Source organism: Ranitomeya imitator, chromosome 1 (assembly GCF_032444005.1).
Source record: "Ranitomeya imitator isolate aRanImi1 chromosome 1, aRanImi1.pri, whole genome shotgun sequence".
In the NCBI taxonomy this organism is placed as follows: Eukaryota; Metazoa; Chordata; class Amphibia; order Anura; family Dendrobatidae; genus Ranitomeya; species Ranitomeya imitator.
Genome location: NC_091282.1, coordinates 326,055,928 through 326,073,143, shown reverse-complemented (window position 1 = coordinate 326,073,143; position 17,216 = coordinate 326,055,928). Strand labels below are relative to the sequence as shown.

Here is a 17,216-nt window from a genome sequence, read left to right as displayed (position 1 = left end):
AATCCTGGGCTTGCTTGCTGCATGGTATCAGCTCTCACATAGAGCTGACATCCACACTTGATCGCGGCGTCAGCCCGAGACTGCGCAATCGCGGCGGCGTACATGTACTGCAGTTTGCGGGAACGCAGTTCCCTCAGCGCTGTACATATGTGGCCATGTCAGGAATGGGTTAAACACTTTTTTTAGTCTTTTTGTAAAACTGAATTGAAAAAAAATAGATTACTTATAGGTAGCTATAAATTGTACTCTGGCCAATAAAGTCCTAGCGAAATTCCTTTTGGTCATTAATAATTGGAATTATTACAAGGGGAGAAGGTTATTACATGGCAACTTAGTTACGTGTGTGTATTTAAGTCATGTATCAGTGTATGGCCCAGGTTTATACACCATGTTTTCGGTCCTTGTGCTGTCTGTGAAAAAGCAGTTTGCACTCAGACCAATGTTATTCTATTGGGCTGTTCAGATGCTTGTGTGGCACCCCTAGAGGTATTTGCCACAAATATAGTTACTGACACTGAATACAAATACTAAAATAGCAATACTGCACTACCTCCTCCGGCCAGAAGGGGGAGCTCCAGAGACTCCCCTTGATCCATTCTGGTCTGAGAGAAGAACTGGCAGTTGGGCAGTTGGGCTAAGGAGCTGAAAGTGAGAGGTCATACAGCTGAATTTCTAACAGCCCTATGACGGTTTCCAGGCCCAAATCACCGGCCTGAGGAGAAGAGGGATAGAGAAAAAGGACATTGTGAGAACCGGGTAGCATTAATCACTACCCAGAACAGGCGCAAAGACGGATACCGGATCCGTGGCTGTATTCATTACACATAATACAGCAACCGGAAAAACGTGAGGTGATATCAGCTTCACTAGGGTCGGACGCAGCAACAGACACAGAGTTCAGCGGTACTCCCGGAGGGGGTAAGCCGATAAAAGGACTCGGGTTGCCCGTCGAACCAGGACCCGGAGGGGACAGATTGGGCCGGCAGCCAGTTCACATACAGCAGCAGGGCCACACAGATAATGCGTACAATAAGAGGCGAAGACCCCGGCAGGGTCAAAGTAACTCAGAGTTCCCATACAGACTCCGGTGACAGGACTGGTTGTAAATCCTTTTTTGTTAAAGTAAACTGGTTAAACGTTTCAGTGCCTCAGTCTTTCATTTGGACATTAGCCATCTATCCAGGATTGGGATCATCACCGCTGGGAGAACCTGCTGCTGATCAAGTAAGTGCCTGTTCCCTCACGATACCCTTTACACTGTGCATTGCCTGAGGCCACAGCACCGGGTCAAGCCACCCGTGACATCCCCCTCAAGAGACAGACCCCATTGGTCCGGTGCTGGGTACCCCGGTCTCTCGGGCGTCACAATTGGCGTCACGAACAGGATAGAGCCAGCCCATATACCGGGTATTGTGTGCCGTGATTGGAGCCCAAAACTTTGAAAACTTGGATGAAAAATCGTGAAAATTGACTTTATTAAAGAAAATTCCATTTCCCATTAAAAACTATTGAAAGTGACTTTTCCCCATTGGTTATAATGGAGTAAAGATGGCCGCCATCCCCTGAGGTAATCACCTCATAACCGTTAGGCGCGAGACTGTTAATTGAGCTACGCCATTACTTGAGCCCCAGTCTAACTGAAAAACTTCAGAATCCGCCATTACAGAGCGCGGTGGGTGGGAGCAGCAGGAGGCGTGTCATTGTGGGCGGCACCAAGCTGAGCGCTCTGACGTCTGAGCAAGGAGAAAACCAATCCTGCTGCACAGCAGAATGAATCTACACTATCCCGACGGAAGCGGAGGACCGGAAGGGTCCGGATTAACTAAGGGGGCACAGTATGTCGCAGCACGGAGACGCCGCAGCACCCGACGGCGCTAATGCAGCTGAAAGACAGAGTGTCGATAGAGCGTCTGGTAGCGCAGCGGTGCAAGGAGTTGCGCCCATCATGCCGGTGCTGATGCCATATACCCCAGGTGGCCCGTGGCTTCCAATGTATGAAGGTGAGCCTAATACCCTTGACGATTTCAGAGAAAAGATGCTGGCCCATTTTAACATGTTCCCCGTGGGTGAAGTTCAGCGTGTTAGTCTCCTGATGATGCAGTTAAGTGGCCATGCTAAGCGAGAAGTCACAGCATGGGCAGCTGATCTAAAAGGCACTGTTGAACGCATATTTGCTGGATTAAAAGCTACATTTGAAACCACTGCCAGCAGCAAAGCTAAAATACGATTCTTTAATTGCAAACAAAAAGTTAATGAGGGCGTGAGAGACTTTGCCTTAAACCTGCAGGAAGCCCTTAAATCACTTACACTGGCTGAACCCATTTTTAACACCGGAGCGGATAAACTGCTAAGAGATAAATTTATGGAGGGACTCTACACCCCTTCTCACCGGGGGCATGTGAGCATGCTTGTTTTTAAGAACCCTGAATTGACATTTGCTCAATTAAAGGAGAGCGCTATACGTCTCCAGCTGGCAGAGGCACCTCGGGATCAGGATCCTGCGCAACTCATGGCAGAGGCACCTCAACAACAGGGAGTGCCAGTGACATCAGCTATGTCCGGGGCCATTGCTAAGCCCCTGGAGCCCAGTACTAATGAGGCTCTTCAACAAAAGCTTGACTCTTTAACTGATGTTTTTGCTTCAATGGCTAAAACCATGCAGGAGATGAGAGGACCCAAGATAGAGTTCGCAAACCATAGAGAGGATGTTCCATGGATGAGACCCCGGAGATACCCGACATGGAGAGGACGACCCCGCGACCGCTACCAACCGGATGGACAGCCCATTTGCCGCCATTGCCAGCAGCCAGGCCACTTTGCACGAGATTGTGATTTAAACGGGAATCCCCTGTGAATGCGGGCCGCTTCGCAGGAATGAACTTTCAAGGCCCAACACCCTGGCACGACAGGTACATCGGAGGACGACCCATTATCCCTATCGTGCTGGACGGAATTCCCCTCAACGCTTTGCTGGACACAGGTTCCCAGATTTCATCTATACCGTATATCCTTTATAAGAGGTACTGGGCTGATGCAGATATTGATAAAGGGCCCTCTGATGTTGAACTAGATATATGGGCCAGTAATGGTAAGTTGGTACCGAAACTAGGATTCAGGGAGATGACCATAAAGATTGGTAAAGTAGAATTGAAGAAACAGGGTATAATTGTTGTTGATGTTGACCGGCGGAACTGTGAACCAACTGTATTGATAGGAATGAATGTGTTAGAGAACTGCTTTTCCGAAGTTATTTCTGTCTTACAGCAAATTGCTGAAACTGCCCAATCCTGCCAGGAGAGAGTTCTCCAAAGGGAAATAAAAGTATTGATGTTAAGGCAACAGGTAGAAGTTGCAGGTGGAGAAATCGGCAGTGTGAGGGTAAGTGATCCAACATCTATTGTAATCCCACCAAAAACAGAAATGCTGGTATGGTGTAGAGCAGCCATTGGTACTAAGGGACGAGATTATCAAGCCTTAATAGAACCAGTGTACACAGACAGCAGGCCCACTATACTCACAGCATGAGGGGTAGTCGAGGTACACCGGGGACGAGTGCCGGTACGACTTTTGAACTGTGGAGAGGAAGAGGTCACTTTGCCAAGGTATGCTACAGTGGCAAAGCTATATACTGTTGACAACAATGCCATCACAACCATTGAGCCCTTAGAACCAACCTGTCAGGTGGAAGGCAACGGCTCAGACAGAGAATTGGAGGATTGGTGTCAACAGCTACACGTGGGCATAAATTCAACACCTACCCATCAAAAACAAGGGGTGTATAGGCTAGTGACGGAATATGAACAAGTCTTCAGTAAACACCCATTGGACTTCGGACGGATAGAAGGGGTAGAACACACAATCCCCACCAGTGACCATCCCCCAATAAAAGAAAGATATAGACCCATACCGCCCGCTCACTATCAATGTGCAAAAGATATGCTGAGGGAGATGAAACAGGCCGGGGTAATAAGAGACAGCTGTAGCCCCTGGGCGGCCCCTCTAGTGCTTGTCAAAAAAAAGGACGGAACCATGAGAATGTGCGTAGACTACCGGCGGATTAATAACATCACCCATAAAGACGCCTACCCCTTGCCTAGGATAGAAGAGTCCTTGACTGCTTTGAAATCTGCTAATTATTTTTCCACCTTAGACTTAACAAGCGGGTATTGGCAAGTCCCTGTGGCTGAGAGAGATAAGGAAAAGACGGCATTCACCACACCAATGGGTCTATGTGAATTTAATCGCATGCCATTCGGACTCTGCAATGCATCCGGTACCTTCCAGCGGCTGATGGAATGCTGCCTCGGACACAAGAACTTCGAGACCGTCCTCCTGTACCTAGATGATGTGATCGTCTACTCAAAGACTTACGAACAACACTTAATAGACCTGGCAGAAGTGTTCGAAGCCTTATCCAGGTATGGCATGAAAATCAAGCCATCCAAATGTCACCTTCTCAAGCCAAAGGTACAGTACCTGGGACACATCGTGAGTTCGGAGGGAGTAGCACCGGATCCCGAGAAAATAAGCGCCATAAGGGATTGGCCAAGACCTACCAACGCAAAAGAAGTGAGGCAATTCCTGGGATTGGTGGGTTACTATCGCAGATTTATAAAAGGATTTACCAAATTGGCAGCACCCTTGCAAGACGCCTTGGTAGGGCAGACGAAGAAACCTTCAAACCGAAACCCTCCTTTTCAGTGTAACGATGAAAGGGAAGACTCCTTTGAACAACTAAAAAAGGCACTAACCGGAGAAAAGGTTCTGGCATACCCAGATTACCATCAACCTTTCATCCTCTACACCGATGCCAGTAATGTGGGACTAGGAGCGGTGCTGTCACAAAAGCAAGAAGGTCGGGAGAAAGTCATCGCCTTTGCAAGTAGAAAGCTCCGGCCTACTGAAAGAAATCCAGAAAATTATAGCTCCTTCAAATTGGAACTACTGGCAGTAGTTTGGGCTGTGACTGAACATTTCAAACACTATCTGGCTGCTGCAGAATTTATTGTCTATACTGACAACAATCCGTTGACCCACCTGGACACAGCCAAATTAGGTGCGTTAGAACAGCGATGGATAGCCCGGTTATCTAATTACCACTTCAAGATCAAGTATCGAGCAGGTCGCAAGAATGGAAATGCCGATGCCCTATCCCGGATGCCACACTTGAGAGATGTAGAAGAAGAAACGGGGGAGCTTGAAGAAATTGAACTACCAGCCTTCCATCATCCCAAGGCAAAACATCATCAGTCAAGTACCTATCAGAATCAACAAGAGGTGAATTTTAATCCGTTAGCACACCATAGATGGGCTGACACCCAAGACAGCAATCCGGCTGTGAAGTTGGTGAAGGAACTGTTAACTGAGCAAAGTGCATATCCCGATGAGGATGCCCCAGAAGAGACGCATCAACTCTGGAAAGAGAGAGGCAAAATGTTCCTGTATCAAGGGAAGCTCTGTAGAAGGTACACCAATCCGAAAACACATGAATTGGTTTGGCAGATTATCGTGCCTAAACAAGATGTCAAGATGGTCCTCGAAGCTTACCATAATGGTGCTGGTCACTTTGGTTGGAAAAAGTTAGAAGTACTTCTAAGAGAAAGATTTTATTGGGTCGGGATGAGAAAATCAATCGAACAGTGGTGCAGAAATTGTGGCCCGTGCAACCTCAGAAGAAACGATCAAAAGAACCAAAGAGCACCACTGCAGCCCATAATCACCAAACAACCACTTGAACTTGTAGCCATAGACCACGTGAAGTTAATACCAAGCCGGTCCGGCTATGTCTATGCCTTGACCATCGTGGACCATTATTCACGCTTCTTGGTAGTAGTACCCGTAAAAGATCTGACAGCAAAAACAGCAGCCAAAGCATTCCAAACGTACTTTTGTAGACCCCATGGATATCCGGAACAGGTTCTCACCGACCAAGGTACAGCCTTTGAATCAGAGATCTTCAGAGAATTCTGTAATATGTATGGTTGCAAAAAGATCAGGACGACGGCCTATCATCCACAAACAAACGGCTTATGCGAGAAGATGAACCATATTGTAATAGACCTACTAAAGACTTTACCTGAGACAGAAAGGAATCAATGGCCAGAGAAATTGCCTGACTTGGTGGATCTGTATAATCATGTCCCGGTGAGCTCCACCAACTGCACCCCAGCTTATCTTATGCGTGCAAGACCCGGCCAATTACCAATCGATCTAGAAATGGGAATTCTGAAACCAGATGCAGAAGTTCAAGACTCCAATTGGGATATCATACGGCAAAAGCAGTATCGCCAAGTGCAAGAGAGTGTGGAAAGAAGCCTTCAGCAAACTAGAGAAAGACAAGAGCGAACTTTCAACCAGAATGCTCTAGCGACCCCATTAAGACCGGGTGACCAAGTGCTCAAGAGAAATCGTCGAACCAATAAACTGGACAATCAGTGGGAAGCCGTACCCTACACAGTTTTACCAACTAGAATGGATAATCCTAAAATGTGTCTCATTAGCAAAAACGGGGGCTTATCATCTGTACTAGTGTCAAGAGACAATCTTAAATTATGTCCGGAAGCATTGAAAGAGACAGAAGTTGTCCAGCCAGAACCAGAAGTTATTCAACCCATGCAGGTCCAACCAGTAAAGGAAAAAGAAGAGGAAATGTATCACACCTGTATAGGAGACTTTCCCAAAACCCTACTAACATACCATGGTGCAGTAGTGGTTCCCATGGTGGCCTTTTACCCAACACCGAACCCAATACCAGAAGTCCCAAGACAGGAAGAGGCTGACCCCGTACTACAGGAGATTCCAGGCCAGGAAGAACAGATTCCTGATCAGAGTGATCCCATTCACGGTGGACTTGCCAACTCCATAGTCGTGGAATTATCTTTAGCAGAGCGGGCAGATACTACATCCGCAGTAGACAGTAGTACACCACATGGAGAGATACCGCTGTTACGTAGATCACAGCGTAGTACCCAGGGTCAATTACCGGCCAGGTATGCAGATTACCAACTATAAAACTATAGTCATTGTTATCATTCTGCAACGTTTAAGCCCAGTACCTACAGAGACTTGTCTGTATGAACTTCTTGCATATTCTTGAACTTTTTATCAGCCCGGAGGCACTAAATCAAAGCTCCGGAAAGACTGTTTTTTGAACTTTGCTTTTTGCTCTTTTTGAACTTCTTGGACACAAAGTGCAGTGCCTTTCCTAGTACCTTCAAGGATAGAACTGTATTAATGGACGCTATTTGAAGTGACTTTTTACAGAACTCTATTTTTGTTTCCTTGAGTGGTTTTTGTAACTTTTCATTTTTAAGACTCTGTACATATTAATTGTTATTTCAAAATGTTATCGTCCCACAGTCCCGGAGTACTGTTCTTAACTAAGGGGGAATGTGGCACCCCTAGAGGTATTTGCCACAAATATAGTTACTGACACTGAATACAAATACTAAAATAGCAAAGACTGCACTACCTCCTCCGGCCAGAAGGGGGAGCTCCAGAGACTCCCCTTGATCCATTCTGGTCTGAGAGAAGAACTGGCAGTTGGGCATTTGGGCTAAGGAGCTGAAAGTGAGAGGTCATACAGCTGAATTTCTAACAGCCCTATGACGGTTTCCAGGCCCAAATCACCGGCCTGAGGAGAAGAGGGATAGAGAAAAAGGACATTGTGAGAACCGGGTAGCATTAATCACTACCCAGAACAGGCGCAAAGACGGATACCGGATCCGTGGCTGTATTCATTACACATAATACAGCAACCGGAAAAACGTGAGGTGATATCAGCTTCACTAGGGTCGGACGCAGCAACAGACACAGAGTACAGCGGTACTCCCGGAGGGGGTAAGCCGATAAAAGGACTCGGGTTGCCCGTCGAACCAGGACCCGGAGGGGACAGATTGGGCCGGCAGCCAGTTCACATACAGCAGCAGGGCCACACAGATATTGCGTACAATAAGAGGCGAAGACCCCGGCAGGGTCAAAGTAACTCAGAGTTCCCGTACAGACTCCGGTGACAGGACTGGTTGTAAATCCTTTTTTGTTAAAGTAAACTGGTTAAACGTTTCAGTGCCTCAGTCTTTCATTTGGACAATAGCCATCTATCCAGGATTGGGATCATCACCGCTGGGAGAACCTGCTGCTGATCAAGTAAGTGCCTGTTCCCTCACGATACCCTTTACACTGTGCATTGCCTGAGGCCACAGCAAAGGGGTCAAGCCACCCGTGACATCCCCCTCAAGAGACAGACCCCATTGGTCCGGTGCTGGGTACCCCGGTCTCTCGGGCGTCACACTTGTTTTTTCACATGGACTGAATCTGTATCTGAAAATAATTGCAACTTTCTTCCGTATGACAGATGAGAGTCGCATAATTAAGCCTATGGGTTGGCAAAAAAATCAGATTCCATACGGATCAAGCATATAGCATCCGATTTTTACAGATAAATTGCAATTCTATAAGAAATGAAACTGTATTGGGTCTTGTAAATTTTAATAACTGCTGATATATAAAAACAGATGCCATATGCATTGCATACAGATGACAAATCGTTTTTCCGGATGATTTTTTATGCTTATGTGAACATAGTCTATGAAAGATAAAAGTTGTGATTTGTTCTTAAAAGGAGACTGGTTCGGTGCTGGCATTTCTATACATTTACATGTATGGTATAAATACAGGCGTCTGGAAAGGAAGCAGTTGCCACATTTAGGATTGCTACCGTATATAAAATCTACAGAACATAATAATTGATCATTCAATACTTTGCTGTTACTGCAGTGTCCGGTCAGATGTTTTATTTGCTTCATTATTTATAATTCATACATTGAAATGATATTCGGTTATGTTGTTGCACACATATATATGTCATGTTAACCTAAATCCTGATGTGCTAGCATTTCTATACATTACCACCTCCTCTATAGATTACATTCATTGTTCAGGCCACAAAACGCCTGAATTGGGCCTCCCTGCATGTGCTGACGGAGGAATTTCAGTAAAGCTGCCTCTATCTGTCTGCAGCTCATTCAGCAGGCTATATAAACCCCACCAGATATACCACTAGTCATGTTGCCTCCGGACTCCCAGCTGCTTAATCTCGGAAGGTAAGGTCTATATTCTGCTAATCATCCACCATATTCTTCTCATGGGCCATACTATTTCTTACTCATAAGACTAGAGTAGCTCGGCTTCACTTCTAGTGTCTTTCTGTCTTATTAAACAGTAATGCGAACTTGCTCAACTTTTTATGCTTTTTAGCTTAAAATATTTAGTAGATCAAAGTCAAGTCTATAAGAACATGGTGAGTAATGAGCTTGGAAGATAGTGAGCCCAATGGAGCGTACTAGGAAATGGACCATGAAGAGTACTTTATACTGGAGTGTACCATTCATGCCAGCTGGTGTCTATAGAAATAATGAAATACAAAATATATATTTGGGACATGTAACCTATTACTGTCTAAGGCTACTTTCACACTAGCATCGGTACAGGCCCATCACAGTGCGTCGGGCCGACGTACCGACACATGCTGTGAAGTAAAAGCACAAAGGAGGCAGCGAATGCAGTTTTACAATGCATCTGCTGCCCCATTGTAAGGTCCGGGGAGGAGGGGGCGGAGTTCTGGCCGCGCATGCGCGGTCGGAAAAAGCGGACCCGACGGACAAAAAAAAAACGTTGCAAGCAACGTTTTTTGTCCCGACGGACTGCAAAAACACGTCGCATCCATCGCACGACGGATGCAACGTGTGGCAATCCGTCGCTAATGAAAGTCTATGGAGAAAAAACGCATACTGCAGGCAACTTTGCAGGATGCGTATTTTCTTCAAAACGACGCATTGTGAGGTGCGTCGAACGACGCTAGTGTGAAAGTAGCCTAATGTGTATTGCTACTTGCAAGGACTACATCGGTATACATCAGTCCATAGTCAAGCAGCAATAGAGTACATTCACTCCAAAGGCAAAAGACAATAGTGCAATCAGGCCATAGGCAAGTAATAGTAGTACAATCAGTCCAAAGGAAAGCAGCAATCGTAAAATCAGTCCATAGCAAGCAACAGTAGTACAATCAGTCCATAGGCAAGCAGCAAAAGTACAATCAGTCCATAGGCAAGCAGTAAAAGTACAATAAGTCTAAAGGTTAGCAGAAAAAGTACAATTAGTTCAAAGGCAAGCAGCAGAAGTAAAATCAATCCAGAGTCAAGCTGCAATAGTATAATCAGTCTAAAGGCAAGTGGTAGTACTACAATCAGTCCATAGTCAAGCAGAAATAGTACAATCAATCCATAGTCAAGCAGCAATAGCACAACCAGTCCATAGGCAAGCAGCAAAAGCACTAAAAAGTAAAAAAAATTATTACTAGTAGCTTTTAGATAAATAGTTAAAACAAAAATAGATAACAATCATAAAAGCCATCCTTGTTTGACACTAGATGATGCATGGACCACGAAGAATTTTACTGACTAGAGTCTGAAATATCAATAGCCGTAATAATGTGCAAACTAGATTGGTAGAATGACATTGAATAGATAAACTGGCATCAGGCTATGTTTCCGGCTGTATCCATTGTAAGTCAGTTCTTTGGGGCAGATTCATTGGTATATCAATCACGGTCTCAATTCAGTCAAATTACACGGCTCAGACAAGCATTTTGACATGAGGAATAGCCAAATTTGCTCGAGTACAGATGACAGAATGTACTCACAGCAATGGATCTGTCAACTGCTTAAAATATGAGTTTCTCCATGATTTTATAGCTTCCGTCAGGACACACGCAGCACTTATATATCACGGACTCATTTAACATTGGAGGGAGCTACGTAATGTAAAATCTAATCTGGGGTCGAGTCTGATAAATGATTACATAATATTATGTTACTCATTATGGGGAGAAAACATTGATCTAATCTACAACAAGGTCACTGATTGTTTTACATTTGTGTGTGATATTCACTTAATGCCCCCGGTTGTGTTATTATTACATGATGTCAGCAATGGTACTATCTTCCTATCCCCATTTTCTAGTTGTTTGTAAATGGTTTAGCCATATGCTATTAAAAAAGTGGTTCCAAAAGTTTAACAGATGAAATTTACTGTACGTAAATGTGTGGCTACTGGATTAAATGCTAAATACAGTAAAGAGACTATATAACAATTTCTTCCTGAAATTATTACCATATGCAGGAAAGTTTCTGACTATTATTTTGCAATGCTCCAATTAGATACGGAGACCTCACCTACAGAAATATATTGGTTATGTACAGTGAACCCCCATAAACAGAAAAATGGTGGAAGAAGTTAAAATAAAAAGCAAGAAAAGCCTATAGAAACTTAATATATCGACTTGCTGGGAAGGGCAAGAATTAAAAGTTTATTTCTTACAAAAGCACACAAGGGGCAAGATCAGAGGCTTGTATAAAATAGAAAGGGTCTTACAGCAAATACATGACCACACACTTTCTGAGCTGGGGGGCACTGAACATAGCAACAGACCACATGGCCCCTATGAGACTTATGAGTTGGGTCACAAAGGTTTCTTGCCAGGCGTCATTGCACCGCATCCCCTCCGGTTGTCACAATTTTAACGGCATCTGTATCCTCAGACTGAAGCTGTTATTGAATGTAATGGAGCCATCGACTCACTGTCCACCATTCAGCCTCTCCGTCCATGTCTCAGCACAGCAGGCACAATGAGGTATTAAACGGAGCCTCAGTCCACATGCTGCACCATTGAGACAGGACTTAATATCAGTACTTGTACAATGCTGTGTGTGGGGGCCATAATGCTATGTGTGGGGGGCTGTGAGGGTCATCATATGGTGTGTTGGAGAGCTATGAGGACATCATACTCTATGGGGGGGCACTTTAGGGTCATCATAGTGTGTTGGGACTGTAGGATTATACTATACGGTGTTGAAGGTCACTGTGGGGACATCATACTGTGATGGGGCACAGTGGCAGAGTCATATTGTGTGTGCGGGGTATCATATTTGGTATATGGGAAATTTAGGGCCAAATTGTGTAAGTTAATTCATTGTGTCTGGGGGGAGCATTTTTGGGTAGCATTAGAATCTATGGAGGTCACAAAAGGGGTATTTTAGAGGGTGAGCAAACTGAGGGGCACCAATATTGGGGAAATTACTTTGTATGTGCTGCAGTGAGCCCATCTACTGTGCCAAATATTTTTTTTTTATATCTGTCAGCAGGTTTCTCACATGTAAACTAAAGACAGCATAAGGTAGAGGTTAAAACACAGACTTCAACAATGTGCCATACAGCTCTTGCAAAAATTAAGAGACCACCACATCAAAACCCTGTCAGGGGCAGCCCAATCTCCAGACCTGAACCCCATTGAAAACCTCTGGAATGTAATCAAGAGGATGATGGATAGTCACAAGCCATCAAACAAAGAAGAACTGCTTACATGTTTGTGCCAGAAGCAGTGTGAAAGACTGGTGGAAAGTATGCCAAGACGCATGAAAGCTGTGATTAAAAATCATGGTTATTCCACAAAATATTAATTCCTGAGTTAAAATATTAGTATTGTCATTTCTAAATGATTATGAACTTGTTTTCTTTGCATTATTTGAGGTCTGAAAGCACTGTTTTGTTTTTTTAATTTTGACCATTTTTCTTTGTCAGAAAAAAAATAGAAAACATTTGGAGACATGTTGTCAGAAGTTCATAGAATAAAAGAACAATTTACATTTTACTAAAAAATATACCGTATTTACTCGAGTATAAGCCGAGACCCCTAATTTTGCCACAACAAACTGGGAAAACTTATTGACTGGAGTATAAGCCTAAGCTGGAAAATGCAGCAGCTACTGATAAATTTCAAAAATAAAAATAGATACCAATAAAAGTAAAATTAATTGAGATATCAGTAGGTTGAGTGTTTTTGAATATCCATTTTGAATCAGGAGCCCCATATAATGCTCCATACAGTTCATGATAGGCCCCATAAGATGCTCCATAAAGTTCATGATGGGTCCCATAAGATGCTCCATAAAGTTCATGATGGGTCCCATAAGATGCTCCATAAAGTTCATGATGGGCTCCATAAGATGCCCCATACAAAAATATGCCCCATATAATGCTCCATAAAGGTTAATGATGGCCCCATAAGATGCTCCATATTAAAATATGCCCCATATAATGCTGCACAAATGTTAAATGATGGCCCCATAAGATGCTTCATATTAAAATATCCCATATAATCTTAATATATACTTACCTTGTAATGTGTTCACATCCTGTTCTGTCCAATTGTGTCCGGATCCCAGAATTCCAAGCGGCGGAAGTTCACCGACCTCCATATTGGGACACCCAAGTGATGGGTGTCTCAATACGGAAACTGCTGGTGGTTCCAGCCTTTTGTGCAGTACCACCAGCGGAACACCGTCGCACCACACACACACAAACACACACTGTATATGCCGTACGCACCACTCTTGCGCAGTACCACCAGCGGAACACCGTCGCACCATACACACACACACACACACACACACACACACACACACACTGTATATGCCGTACGCACCACACACACTCACACTGCATACGCCGTATGCACCACACACACACACAGTATACGCTGTACGCAGCCTATTGGGTGGTACCACCAGCGGAACACCGTCGTGAAAACGCCGCCACCGGGATCAGCTGAATGATTCACTGACCGCTGCCATCTTTGTACAGGAGGAGCGCATGTGCAGTTTTAATGTAACCGCCGCTATCTGTCTGCACAAAGATGGAGGCGGTCTAATTTACTTCGCAGGCACAGTGAATCATTTGGCGAATCCTGGTGGAAGATGCGCGACGTGACAAGAGGGAAGAAGACAGCACAGTGGTAGAGAGAGAGAGCAGACAAGGGGGAGAGCACATGGGGTACACAGGTCAAAGAAGATATGACTTGAGAGAAGAAGACAGCAGATGGGGAGAGAGAAAGCGCACAGGGGTGAGATAGCTCACACAGGGACAGCACATGAGGGAAGAACACAGCACAGGAAGGAGAAAGACAGCAGACAAGGGGGATAGCACATGGGGTAGACAAGTCAAAGAAGAGAGCACAGACTGGAGAAGTCAGCACATGGGGAAAGAGAGAGTGGATAGGTGGGTGAGCACATGGGGGGGGAGATTCTCAATGCTGCAAAGCCTACCCCCATCGTGACATTACCGCCCTCCCGATGCGATAGCATTGGGCCTCCATTTAGTGCTGCATAAAGGTTAATGATGGCCCCATAACATGCTCAATATTAAACTATGCCCCATATAATGCTGCTGCTGTGATTAAAAAAATAATAATAAAAAAATGACATACCTCTCATCGCTGCCCGCTGCTCCTCAGCGCCGCCGACTCTCTGCAGCGACTGTTCAGGCAGAGGGCGCACACTATCCACGTCATTGCTCCCTCTGACCTGAACGCCATAGCCAGAGGACCCGGAAGACACAGCACGACTTTGGAACGGGGACAGGTGAATATCACATGGCTCACCCTCCTGGTGCATCGCTGCATATCAGTCCCTGCATCTCGGGCGCCAGCATCTTTCTTCCTGTTTTCCTTCCCGTGCTGAGCTGTCAGTGATACCGCTCATTAAAGTAATGAATATGCGCTCCACGCCTATGGGAGTGGAGATGCATGCATATTTATTACTTTAATGTGCGGTACCACGTGACCGCTCACCACTGGAAGGAAGACAGGAAGAGAGATGCCGGCGCCCAAGATGCAGAGACTGATATGCAGCGATGACACCAGGAGGATGAGTATGATGTCTTCTGCTTCCCCATCCCCCGCCCCTGCTGGCAATGACTCGTGTATAAGCCGAGAGGGGTGTTTTCAGCACAAAAAATGTGCTGAAAATTTCGGCTTATACTCGAGTATATACGGTACTTATAAAGCAAAAAATCAGACAAACTGAACATTTTGCAGAGGTCTCTTAATTTTTGCGAGAACTGTATGTCAGGCTGTGTGCTGTTTACTTACACTGACGATTTTATCACTTGGTGATTATTATTGCTTTCACTAGCTGGCACGCTGGCACTTTTCTGAGGGGGCCCTCCTGTGATAAGCAGCTCACTGTCTTTAGACAATGTACACACAGAGCCTGGTGTGGGTGAGGTACTTTCTCAGCTCTGCTGCATTGCTTAATCTAAAAACCCTGATTGTGTCAGAACCTCGGCATCCAGTAAACTCAGTGATACATCATTGGATTAAGGGTCCCTTTGCCTACATCATGTTGTTTTCAGATGAGGTAGCAAAAACCAGCTGACAAAGTCCTTTTAAGGGTGAGAGGAGAGGGCGGAAAACCCAATTAAGACTATGCTATGGTGACCCATCATTTTTTTGTATAACCCTGATCTGAGGCATGAAGAAATTGATGCCTTTTACCCTAATCTCATCCTTTCTATAGAAAAAGGCAGTGTGACCTGACTGATTATTCCTGAGAGATGCTCCTTTGCTCACACTACAGTTCCAATGGGAAGGACATCTTAATCATTCATAGGAAACAGGAAGTTTGACAGTTTGAGCTGGGGCTTCCTCTCCATAACATTATTATTATTATTATTATTATTATTATTTATTTATATAGCACCATTAATTCCATGGTGCTGTACTGGTCTGCCTTTTTATATGTTTGCCACTGGTCAGGATCAGAATGTAGTAGAAAAATGAAAAAGGGGATGGATTCAGATGTATTGTAAAACAAGGATGTTATATTACTCATTCATTATACATATTTAAATACATAGGTATAAAAGGAGAAAAATATAAAAAAATCAAATGCTTCATTAACTGGGGCATGAGCAAAATATGAAATATAATATTATGACTTAAGAAAACATAATGGTTTGCAAGCAGATTTGTCTGGTGCATTGCTGTTTAATAACCTAATGCAATCAGCTTTTGTCTATTCTAGCTGAAGCTCCATGATCCTCCCCATAATTAAAGCCCTTGTGATACACACAGATTTGTTTGGTGTCCTTTTAATATCCTCTTAACCTGTGCCCTAACTTATAAGACAAGTAATATTAGCGGTAAGGCTAGCTGGTTATTTGTTAAGAAAATTAGGATAAACCACAAGAGTCGTGCTCAACTGTGGTCCGCTAGTTCTCATGGGACCACTTCAGAAGAGGGAAATCTTGCAATTAGTTGGGTGGGGGTCAGCCAGAGTGAGAACTGATTATTGAGGGGAAATCAGAAGGGGAAAGAGATTGTCTTAAAGAGGGAACCTCTTTAAAGGGAGTCTGTCACCCCCAAAACTAAATTTAAATTAATCAGATGACTGTATGAGAGTTTTGGTCTCTATGAAAATCAGGCCTATAATATAGGTTTCTCTGCCTTCTTTGTGTAGAAAATGTTCTTTATCCATTATGCAAATGAGAATGTTCAGCGCACCTTTACAGTGGCCAAGCGCCCAGTGCACCACTCCGCCCCCGTCAATTAACATCCCTCCACCTATGTAGATAGCGTGTGCTCGCCTGCCCAGAGCACACCAGCACTGCCTGAACAGAAAACTAAGCTAGCGAGCCCTAAAAATCCGCTTATTGGGAGGCGGCAATGGAAAGTGCATACATAATATACATTATGCAAACAAAATATAGCTAAATATGCAATTACATCATGATATATATAGCGTGCTAAAGTATATTCCACATATATTCCATTATTTATTCTATCCACTAATTTTTAAAAACATTGTAAATCTCTTGTTTCTGATAAATTCTTGTGTTGAGAATAATTGTTCCTAGTTGTTTTTGCTTAGAGATACAAGAAGGAGCAGTGATGCCAGATTGATTATTTAATGCAATGGCTGGCGTACTGAGTGGGCTCTTAAGGGCAGTCATCCGGGATACCCTCTGCATACTTTCCAATACAAGCACCATTACCCGAGCACTGCCAAAAGACACTAGGCCAACAAAATCCTCTTATTCATTAATTCATTTAATTGACTTAGAACCAAGTGAGAACATGATTACTAAAGGGTCGCACTCATCATACCCTGCTATGTATTGCATAACATCGGATCATAGTCATTTCTAGGCTCTCTAAATGTCGTCTATTTATTCCTACAGGACACAGCCAATATGACTCAACACTGTACTAAATTCGCTGGACATTGGAAGGTAATGAGTTTTCATATGCACCAAACATGTCCAAAGCAATGTGTCATAACCAATTTGTATGGGTAAAGATTAAAAAATACACCTTTAAAATA

The 17,216-nt window shown here is 44.2% G+C and overlaps 2 protein-coding genes across 2 annotated transcripts in view; one reads left to right on the top strand and one right to left on the bottom strand.

The window, feature by feature from the left end:
- Positions 1 to 17,216, bottom strand: part of LOC138670995 (retinol dehydrogenase 12-like) — a 323,796-nt gene that overhangs the window by 71,646 nt on the left and 234,934 nt on the right. The window lies entirely within an intron of this gene.
- CRYBA4 (crystallin beta A4) overlaps positions 9,030 to 17,216 on the top strand; it is a 45,835-nt gene continuing 37,648 nt past the window's right edge. Inside the window, exons 1-2 of the mRNA XM_069758815.1 lie at positions 9,030 to 9,101; positions 17,074 to 17,124. Coding sequence (XP_069614916.1) covers positions 17,086 to 17,124 — 39 coding nt within the window. The 5' untranslated portion in view covers positions 9,030 to 9,101; positions 17,074 to 17,085. The remainder of the gene's footprint in view (positions 9,102 to 17,073; positions 17,125 to 17,216) is intronic.